Source organism: Abramis brama (genome assembly GCF_963993115.1).
Source record: "Abramis brama genome assembly, chromosome: 21".
Taxonomy (NCBI): Eukaryota; Metazoa; Chordata; class Actinopteri; order Cypriniformes; family Leuciscidae; genus Abramis; species Abramis brama.
Window position 1 is genome coordinate 12,324,382 of NC_139983.1, and position 11,581 is coordinate 12,335,962.

The 11,581-nt window shown below is 37.9% G+C and overlaps 1 protein-coding gene across 1 annotated transcript; it reads left to right on the forward strand.

Annotated features, from left to right (window-relative positions):
• Positions 1–172: 172 nt before the first annotated feature.
• LOC311071925 (saccharopine dehydrogenase-like oxidoreductase) lies at positions 173–11,550 on the forward strand. The gene is made up of 12 exons (XM_084096538.1): positions 173–774; positions 2,207–2,319; positions 5,448–5,528; positions 5,809–5,938; positions 6,062–6,111; positions 6,239–6,369; positions 9,772–9,889; positions 10,119–10,238; positions 10,343–10,399; positions 10,485–10,596; positions 10,690–10,771; positions 10,891–11,550. The coding sequence occupies exons 1-12, from the start codon at positions 429–431 to the stop codon at positions 10,979–10,981; spliced, it is 1,431 nt and encodes a 476-aa protein (XP_083952664.1). The 5' UTR covers positions 173–428; the 3' UTR covers positions 10,982–11,550.
• Positions 11,551–11,581: the final 31 nt, after the last annotated feature.

Here is an 11,581-nt window from a genome sequence, read left to right on the forward strand (position 1 = left end):
TTTCATTCCTATAAATATGAAAAAATATATATGTATATATTTAAAAATGCACTAATATGTAAAAAATAATAAATCGTTGTGAACACATTACAGAAAACATAAATATTATACCATAATCCTTAGAATCTTCTTATCCAAAACCTTTTCCGCCCACAATCCGAGTAGACTAATCAGAAACGAGGAGATGTGACGTATTGCACGGTTGTGTGTTCTAGAAGTTTGTATGCGTATCAACGACGCAATTCATATTCCGTCAATACAAAGTATCTTTACTTGATTTATGCGGATTTTTTTGTGGTCACAACACCTTATGCATAATTATTTAAGGCAATCTCGCCTGGGTATCCATCTTCCTCCCTGATTTGATCGATTATTTCAGAGGGTGCGCAAACAGAGCTGCGCATTGATGATCCTCTTCATTGAACTTCATGTTGAAGGCTGACGCCTACGGAAGTAACGTTAGCTCTCCAGTCGCCCAACTGTCAACTGTCAGGTGTTCCTCGCGCTGGTCTCACTCTGTCTCTTCCAGTATCCCAGTCTGTCTCTTCCAGTATCCCAGTCTCTCTCTTTCAGCTATGGCGTCGTTCAGCACCTCATCCAGCAGACCCTACCACATCATCATCTTCGGCGCTTCGGGTTTCACGGGACAGTTTGTGGTGGAGGAGGTGGCCCGCACCGCATCCGAGGGTCCCAAGGGGAATTTGAAATGGGCCGTAGCCGGCAGGAACAGAGCCAAGCTGGAGAAAGTTCTTGAGCAGGCCGCCGGAGTTCTCGGTGGGTGAAGCAGACTCTGTATTTGATTGAATTTAGTGAACTAATAAAACTGTAATATGCTTGAACCCTAGAAATCACCAGGTCTGCAAAAATACCTTAGTGCACTGCTTAGTGTTACAGTAATTTATAGCTCTGTAAAATCATAATGAATAGGAATTTTTCAAATTATTTCAGAAACTTTTTTGTCTGGTTTCATTTATTGTTGGATGAACTGTGCTGTAGGAACAGCTACTGCTACTATAAAAACTAGGAATAACGTTATTTTAACGTTAAAACTTTGGTTGTCATCGTAATTTTTTCCAGTAACGTTAGATGTTGCAAGAGTTTGTTTATTTATGTATTTATTTATTATTTGTTTTTGAGCTGTGTATGCATTGATTTGTATTAATTTTACATTTACCCAAAACTAACGTTAGTTCTTATAATACTAGTAGTAGGCCTACTAACTAACTAAATAAATGGTAATTAAAAATTAAATAAACAACAACAACTCCTTAACAAAACGATTGCAATGAGAAAAGCACCTAAAATAGCTACAATTAAAATAACTGAAATATAATAGAATATAAAAATACAATAATACATAAATACTACTAAAAACTACTAAAATAACATTGCTCTATGACAACACTGGTTCTTAACTGAGGGGGTGTAAAACATTTTTATTAGCAAATTCTGTTGTGTTTTTTTTTACCCCAGAGATATTTACTCATGTTTTGCATCTTTTTTTAAAAAAATGTACAGGATTGTTGAGCAAATTGAGTTAGCGAGAATATCTGCAGTAACAAATTGTGTTATCCATTTAGCAGAAGTACAAGAGGAAACATTCTAGACTGTAAGCGCAGCAAACTTGGCAAAGATGTCAAAGTGTTAGAAGGGTTGCAATGACCCAACTATATTGGATTGGACTTGACTTTGACCCACATCGTGGCATTCGCCAGTGAACTGATTTTCTTAAATGGTTGATACTTTTCTGCTTTGACAAATACATTCCTTCTTGTTTAGCTTGGATAATACACATGCGTTTTGCTGGACAATAGGCTCTTTGGTCATGGTGGTCGTTTGGGATGGTTTAATTAATCCTGAACAGCTGATGGAAAATTATATTCCAGTGACATATTCCATGCCTTTAATCATGTAGCTTTGAATGGATTGGCTCAAACAGAACATTTGCTCAGAGTTATATTTAGATTTCACGAAGAATGAATGTAGGATGACTGGACACTGAATAACGACACGGCTATTAAGGATTTTTATGGTCAAGGCTACTTTACAAACTAAATTATGTATGATACTGAATTTAGCCTAGACTGTTTTGCATCTATGCAGTACATAATATCATAAACATGTCAATTTGCATTAAATATGACATATAACCCAGCACTCTTTGCATAATTACAGTGTATGTCATGTTTAAAATGTTTGTTCTCAGGTAAGCCGGAGTTGAAGTCTGAGGTAGACGTCCTCATCGCGGATGTCAGCGATGCCGACTCATTGGCTGCCATGTGCAAACAGGGAGTCATTGTGCTCAGCTGTGTGGGGCCTGTAAGTACGCAGACTGTAGGACACAGAATCACTTATCTGTGGGCAGCAATATATATGATTGGCCGTCAAACATCGAGCTATTGATAAATTACTAACTGAATTTTAAAGGACAATTCCGGGGAAAAATTAACCTAGGGGTAATTAACACATGGTTACCAAGTCGATCGTTCCCTGGGATGCGTTTTCATGAAAATCGAATGTAAAGAGTTTTATCTCTAAAAACAGATGATCTTATAACGCTAGTATATGGGGCACAGAGTAAGTAAAAGTAAATCGCTAGTTAATGCCACTAACAAGGCTCAAAATAGCCTCACACTAACACGGTAGCATAATGAGGGTCCTTACATGCAAACCGAAGCATTGAGAACTTTGTAAGTGTACAGACAGTTTAATAAGAAGATACTTTATAAAGACAGTACATTACGCGTTTACAGGCAGGCGTCATCTTGGAAAACAGTCTCGACTAATCGAGTCACGAACGCCGTGCTAAGTGAGCTGGTCGATAGGAATTATGTTTGTGAAATATAACGTAGCACGGCGTTCGTGACTCGATTAGTCGAGACTGTTTTCCAAGATGCCTGCTGCCTGTTAACGCGTAATGTACTGTCTTTATAAAGTCTCTTCTTATTAAACTGTCTGTATACTTACAAAGTTCTCAATGCTTCGGTTTGCATGTAAGGACCCTCATTATGCTACCGTGTTAGTGTGAGGCTATTTTGAGCCTTGTTAGTGGCATTAACTAGCGATTTACTTTTACTTACTCTGTGCCCCATATACTAGCGTTATAAGCTAATCTGTTTTTAGAGATAAAACTCTTTACATTCGATTTTCATGAAAACGCATCCCAGGGAACGATCGACTTGGTAACCATGTGTTAATTACCCCTAGGTTCATTTTTCACCGGAATTGTCCTTTAAGGCCTCATGTTTACCCAGATTGCTACATCAGACTGATAACTGATAACTCCGCCCATATTGAGAGACTATATGCGGTTTCACAATACTGTCCTTTAAAAAGAGATAAATACGTTTGTACATTGAACCTCAGATGATCTCCCTCAGTTTTCTTTAAATACATTTGTCTAAAAATAGTAAGGATGTCTAAAAGAGTATGGATTGTTTTGTTTTCTCAGATATTTTTAGACAATAGTATACATATTGTATAAAATAAATGTTCATTTACTCTACCATTCAAAAGTAAGATAAAAAAAATACAGTAAAAACAGTAATATTGTGAAATATTATTACAATTTAAAATAATGTTTTTCTTTTTTAATATTCTTTAAAATATAATTTATTCATGTGATGGCAAAGCTGAATTTTCAGCATCATTACTCCAGTCTTCAGTGTCACATGATCCTTCAGAAATCATTTTAATATTTTTCTAATAATTCAACGGCCCGTTGTCAATTATTTTTTAAATATTTATACTGTGTACATATTGTTGTAATATATATATATATACAGTGAGGAAAATAAGTATTTGAACACCCTGCTATTTTGCAAGTTCTCCCACTTGGAAATCATGGAGGGGTCTGAAATTGTCATCATAGGTGCATGTCCACTGTGAGAGACATAATCTAAAAAAAGAAATCCAGAAATCACAAAATATGATTTTTTAACTATTTATTTGTATGATACAGCTGCAAATAAGTATTTGAACACCTGTCTATCAGCTAGAATTCTGACCCTCAAAGACCTGTTAGTCTGCCTTTAAAATGTCCACCTCCACTCCATTTATTATCCTAAATTAGATGCACCTGTTTGAGGTCGTTAGCTGCATAAAGACACCTGTCCACCCCATACAATCAGTAAGAATCCAACTACTAACATGGCCAAGACCAAAGAGCTGTCCAAAGACACTAGAGACAAAATTGTACACCTCCACAAGGCTGGAAAGGGCTACGGGGAAATTGCCAAGCAGCTTGGTGAAAAAAGGTCCACTGTTGGAGCAATCATTAGAAAATGGAAGAAGCTAAACATGACCGTCAATCTCCCTCGGACTGGGGCTCCATGCAAGATCTCACCTCGTGGGGTCTCAATGATCCTAAGAAAGGTGAGAAATCAGCCCAGAACTACACGGGAGGAGCTGGTCAATGACCTGAAAAGAGCTGGGACCACCGTTTCCAAGGTTACTGTTGGTAATACACTAAGACGTCATGGTTTGAAATCATGCATGGCACGGAAGGTTCCCCTGCTTAAACCAGCACATGTCAAGGCCCGTCTTAAGTTTGCCAATGACCATTTGAATGATCCAGAGGAGTCATGGGAGAAAGTCATGTGGTCAGATGAGACCAAAATAGAACTTTTTGGTCATAATTCCACTAAACGTGTTTGGAGGAAGAAGAATGAGTACCATCCCAAGAACACCATCCCTACTGTGAAGCATGGGGGTGGTAGCATCATGCTTTGGGGGTGTTTTTCTGCACATGGGACAGGGCGACTGCACTGTATTAAGGAGAGGATGACCGGGGCCATGTATTGCGAGATTTTGGGGAAAAACCTCCTTCCCTCAGTTAGAGCATTGAAGATGGGTCGAGGCTGGGTCTTCCAACATGACAATGACCCGAAGCACACAGCCAGGATAACCAAGGAGTGGCTCTGTAAGAAGCATATCAAGGTTCTGGTGTGGCCTAGCCAGTCTCCAGACCTAAACCCAATAGAGAATCTTTGGAGGGAGCTCAAACTCCGTGTTTCTCAGCGACAGCCCAGAAACCTGACTGATCTAGAGAAGATCTGTGTGGAGGAGTGGGCCAAAATCCCTCCTGCAGTGTGTGCAAACCTGGTGAAAAACTACAGGAAACGTTTGACCTCTGTAATTGCAAACAAAGGCTACCGTACCAAATATTAACATTGATTTTCTCAGGTGTTCAAATACTTATTTGCAGCTGTATCATACAAATAAATTGTTGTTGTTTTTTTTTTATTATGTCTCTCACAGTGGACATGCACCTACGATGACAATTTCAGACCCCTCCATGATTTCTAAGTGGGAGAACTTGCAAAATAGCAGGGTGTTCAAATACTTATTTTCCTCACTGTATATATATATATATATATATATATATAAATGTATACTGTGTATATATACTGATATTTACTCATAACTTTTTGTATGTTTTTCTACAGTATCGATTTTTTGGTGATCCTGTGGTCAAAGCTTGTGTGGAGAACGACGCACACTGCATTGATATCTCCGGAGAACCACAGGTGCTTTTCCTGACACTTTGTTCCTATTTCATTATCACATTTACAATAAATCCATAAACTTGATCATAACAATATTAAAGTCAAGCATTCACAACCCATTTTACTTCCATAATGTGATGTTTTCCTCAGTGAAACATAATATGCAACGGCAATAAGAGGGTTTGGTGGCTTCAGCCGAAAAAGTAATTTTGCTTCAGATGGGTATCAAGCAAATTGGGTCTATTTTGATTTCCTGTTGATCTCAAAATTCAGAGATATGTGTATGTTGTATTTTCTGTAGTTCCTGGAGAGTATGCAGCTAAACTACCATGGCCAGGCTGCTGAAAAGGGCGTCTACATTGTGGGAAGCTGTGGTTTTGACTCCATTCCTGCTGACATGGGCGTCATTTACACCAGGGACCAGTTTAAAGGTATGTTTGTCATGTAATTATTGCATCAATTATGTTAAAAGATATTAAACTATACCAAATTATATAATATTTTTAAATACTAATATTTTAGTAACATTAATATGCTGTTGTTTTCATTACCAGGGACAATAACAGCTATTGAGAGCTTTTTGACTGCAAATGCAGGGCCTGAGGTTGGTGCTCATAAGTTTTAAACTTAAAACATATCAAGAATTAAAGCTGTGAACATTGGAATAGTCTGTTTTTTAAAAGGCCTTTGTGTATAAGTCTCAGCTGACCCACATTCTCGTGTGTCCGCAGGGAGGCAGCATCCATGATGGCACCTGGCAGTCGGCCATCTATGGCTTTGCTGACGGCCCCAAGTTGCGAAGCCTCAGGAAGAAGTTTAGTCACAAGCCTCTTCCTGTGGTTGGGGCAAAAATTAAAAAGAGGTGTGTACAACAACAAGCAGACACAGACAGCAACATAGTGTAGGCCAAGATCCGGCCCACATCTGGTACGTGTGGATTCCACATGTACCAGATCTGGGCCGACACTATAGGGGATTTTTATAGGAACTTAGTTCTAGGAACTAGTGACCAGGATGGTTCCCCGTAGTGTTGCTTTCGTCAACGAAAATTATGACGAAATATTGTCGTCAACGAACCGTTATCACCTGACGAAAACGAGACGAGACTAGACGTAAATGCATGGTCATGTGACGATGACTAAAATACATGTATAATGCAATATCGTTGACGAATAAAAACGAGACTAAATGTGGTTTAAAAAATAAAAACTATGCTAAAATGTCTCTTCATTTTCGTTGACCAAAACGAGACGAGACGAAATGTAACGTCACGACGAATGAGAGAGTTGTGCGTGAACCCATAGCTTTGTCGGCTTTAAATTCTGGATTGCGATCTGGTCACCCGATTATCAGCGAATTTAACCATATATTACTCCATTAGTTATTCTATTAAAATGTCTCATTGATATATTTGACACATTCATAATCATTACTTTTGCTGGTTCTTTGTGACAGCTGTTATGTGCGTTATTGGCAGCGTCTCTTGTTACATGAACACGTCACCGCATTAGCGCCAGAACATGGAGATTTTATTTTAGAGTATAATCGCACAACCTATTCGATATTTTATAATTAAATAAACTAATCGAATATCCAAAAATCGTGACTCATCCCTGCATGGAATCTCTTGTTTCTTTTCCCAAATCTTCACTCACGTCACGTCTCACCCATTTTCTAAAGGTAGCCTATTATAAACGTTTCTTGGTTCACTTTTAATTAAGCCTATTATATTCGTATTCTTTACTGTGGTAAAGTAGAAAAACGCTGTAGGACAGATAGCCTACATTTGTACTTGCATGTCAAATTCTTTTTAACACAGTTTGTGCTTGTTATATTAGACATTGGGCGCGAGTTTAGTTGTAAAGCGCGTTTGACACGTGTGGGTGATTTTTAGTTTCACTTTCTCTGGCAGCGCAATCTCAAACACAGCCTAAATATCTTGCCCTTGTGGAGGATAAAATTCGCTCTTCAAACCAATTTACATCAAGTAGAAAACACGAAGATATCATAAAGAGATCGATATCTTCGTGTTTTCCTGCTCGTGTCCCACATCCCGCTCAAAGCGCAGAGTGCATCGCGTCTTTGTGTGGAAATATAAAACGAGTTTTTTTTTTTTTTTAATAACCCCCCGAATATTAAAATTTAATATTATTTTTTTATAATAATACCGCGGTGGTAAAAAAAACCTGCCACCGTCACAGCCCTAAATATAGGCCTACTAAATAGCCTATAATAAGATAGCCTTGTTTGAAATTATATATTGACTGGGTTAAATAGAATCGCATTACTAAAAAGAGACTAAAATACAATTTTCATTGACTAAAACTAGACTAAAATGTCATCAGTTTTCGTCGACTAAAACTAGACTAAAATGTCATCAGTTTTCGTTGACTAAAACTAGACTAAAATGTCATCAGTTTTCGTCGACTAAAACTTGACTAGACTAAAAAGAGTATGAATGTGACTAAAACTAATAAAAACTAAAATGACAGCCTGACACAAAGACTAGACTAAAACTAAAATTAAAACAGGCCGCCAAAAACAACACTAGTTCCCCGAGAACTAATGGTTCTCCTAGAAACGTTTTCCTGGTTGCATTCGCACCACTAGTAGGAACTCTGAAGTGACATAAGGCACACTTGTTGTGACTTTTATTTTGACGGCGCGGCGGACCTTTATTTTGACGGCGTTGAGAACGCCAGCCAGAGCCACATATCGCTCCCATTCTCCGTGTTCATTAGTTTACGATCTGTCCGACAGTCCTGTCTAATAGGTCATTAGATAGAACTGTTATACATAGAAAGTAGACAGTCTTGAAAAGTTATTAATGTATGCCGTGTTGTTGATATCCAGTGTTGCTAGCTGAGCAGAAATACATAATCATGTTTCGTTTGGTTCCCTCAAAGTTGCGTTGGATTTTCTCCTCAGCATAAAGGTTAAGAGGTCCATCTATCACGGTTTTCCATGTTCGTAGAGTTAGTTTCTAGAGTAAATATATAGCTATGTGTTTACATAGCTTTTTTTAAAAATGGCGGGTGCTGGTTTTTCGCGTGCATTCGGCCAATCAGCGAACACACTAACGTCACAGAGAGTTTCTATGGTGCTAGTTTAGACCATAGACTGTAAAAAAATGTGGACGTAGTGTCCGTGACGTCACCCGTAGGTTTCTGAAGACCGTTTTTGAAGCCTAAAGTGGGCGTGGCTGACCGTCGCCATCTTGGTAGCGCGTCACTCCCGAATTTATTTATTTTTACAGTCAGACAATGAACTGAGGTAACGTGACGGCTAACAGACAGCAGACAAACGGCTAATGATGACTAATGACCACTGCAGCGGGAATCCACCTGTCACTCAAAAGTGGACACCCTTAATTATGCAGAACTTTAAGGCTTAATATAATTTAAACAGATGAGTTATAAAAAAATTCACCCCCCTCACAGTTGTCATGAAGGGCAAAATTAGCTGTATAGACCAAAGCCACTTTTTGCACCAGGCTGTAAACATGTTTTTTCTGCTGTAAAGTTGGGTATTTTAACATGGGAGAGATACAGATTTGACTCACTTCTGCATCCAGCATCAAGCGGCCAGTCGATGAATTGCCGTTTAATTCACTTCCGTGTTGGTTTCAAAAGAGAGACAGGGAGGTTGCCGCTTGATTTACACCCTACTCTGAAGTAGGAGCTAAATTTGTTCCTCCACAAGGAGTTCCTAGAACTAAAATCATTCTAGGAAATGCACTACCGTTCAAAAGTTTGGATTGGTATGAAGTCTCTTTTGCTCATTGCTCTCCAAGGCTGCATTTGTTTGATCAAAAATACAGTTAAAACAGTAATATTGTAAAATAGTGCAATATTACAATTTAAAATAACTGTCTTCTATTTTAATATGGTTTAAAATGTAATTTATTCCTGTGGTGAGGAAGTTACATTTTCAGCAGCCATTACTCCAGTCTTCAGTATCATGATGATGATGATGACAGTTGTGCTGCTTAATATTTGTGTGAAAATCATTTTATATATATATTATATATACATACATACATATATAATGCTTTACTGTCACTTTTGATCGATTTAATGCATCCTTTCTGAATAAAACCTATTAATAAAAAAAAAAAAATCTTACTGACCCCAAATTTTTTAATCGTTGTGTAAATGACCTGTTTATGATTGGCCTGTTATGGTTTAGTATCAGCACAATGTCGTTCATCAAACGGACACAAATATGTCTGTTATCAACAAAAACTGAATTTCTATCTCTACAGGGGCGCTCTGTTTTATAGTAATGAGATACAGCAATATGCACTTCCCTTCATGGGTTCCGACCCATCAGTGGTGAAAAGGACCCAGCGTTACTTACATGAAGAACTCAATGAGTCACCTGTAAGTTATAAAACTATTAAATATTGCTTTCATTCATTGAAATAAAGCTGAAATAAATAACTATTACATGTACTAAAATGACTTAACAAAATGACTGCAACAAAAATAAAGCAGTAATTCATAAATTCATATATTTCTTTTTCAATAGTCTTTTCCAAGTCAGTTTAATTTATGACCTGCATTGCGAAAAATATTACAAGTTTTGTATGTACTGACATATTTTTTACAGGTTCAGTATGGGGCGTATGTTGGTGTCGGTGGTATTTCCAACATTTTTAAGCTTGTCTTCGCTGGACTGATGTTCTGGTTCCTTGTAAAGTTCAGCTTTGGCAGAAATCTCCTTATTAAGGTAAAACATCATTTTGTGAAAGCCATATATTGCTGAAATATTGCATTTAATTTGATGACTACATTGCAGATCTTGTGTTTTCTAATCAATGATATACTTTGCAGTTTCCAGAGTTTTTCTCATTTGGCTTCTTCTCCAAAGACGGTCCAACTAGAAAACAGGTTTAACACCCATATCTTCATCTAGTCTGTCAGCTAGAATCTTTATGATTACATGGACAGCTTCATTTAAATGTGATGTCTGCAGATGGAGGGCTCCTCTTTCCGTTTCATCTTTTTTGGAGAGGGTTACACTGAAGATCAGGACCTCAACGAGGGCAAACCCAACGGCAAGATCCGCACTGTGGTTAAAGGACCAGGTATGCATATTAACATCAGCCTCATATAAGTGTACATGAAAAGCTGCATCTGTCTATTTCTCATATCCATTTTTTGTGTGTGGTGTTTTCCAGAGGCAGGATATGTCGCCACACCAATCGCTATGGTTCAAGCGGCCATTACCATGTTGAATGAATCAGATTCTCTTCCAAAAACGTGGGTTCTGCAAACTTATTCAGTCACTGTCATACATCTTCAAAGCTAAACCTAAATAAGCAGTTGGTATTATTAAGTGTCACGTCCTGAATGTATGTTATTGGGTTTACTCTCCACAGTGGCGGCGTGTACACTCCAGGAGCGACGTTTGCCAAGACCACCCTCATCGACCGCCTCAACAAACACGGCATTCAGTTCTCCGTGCTTTAAGTCCCTTCTTCTGAAGCACCTATTCATTTTCTTGCTTGAGCGTTGAGAAATCTTGTTGCTATTTGAAGCTTCCTCGGCTATCTTACAGTGTTACTGTTTTCCGGTTTAGTGTACTGGCTTGCGCACAGTTGACTGGGATGAGTTTACTAGCATGCACTCTGCTCAAATGGCTGAGAAATTTGAACTACAAGTGTGGCACAACACTCTTGAAATTCCTACATTTTATCACGTGTTTCAGTTTGAAAGTTTGGAATATGAATTTTTTTCCAATTTTTTTTTTTTTTATCACTAACAGAAATGCTCATTCTCACAGATGACAGACATCTCTGAAAACATATTTAAAGCACACCCAGAGTTGAAAGAAAATATAGTTTAAGTTAAAGAATAAGTTTTTGTTATTGTCATGAGTTGTTATATTTGTGAATCCTATTACTAGAACAGGACAGTTAAACTAATACAAGAAATGAGAGAACATGTTTTAGAGACCAATGAATCTGTGAGTTGTCTGAAAGATTGCAGAATGCTGTTCTGGCTTGTTTCTAACTAAATAAAGTACATATCAAATTGTATTTTGGGGTGAAAGTATTTAAGAGCTATGTC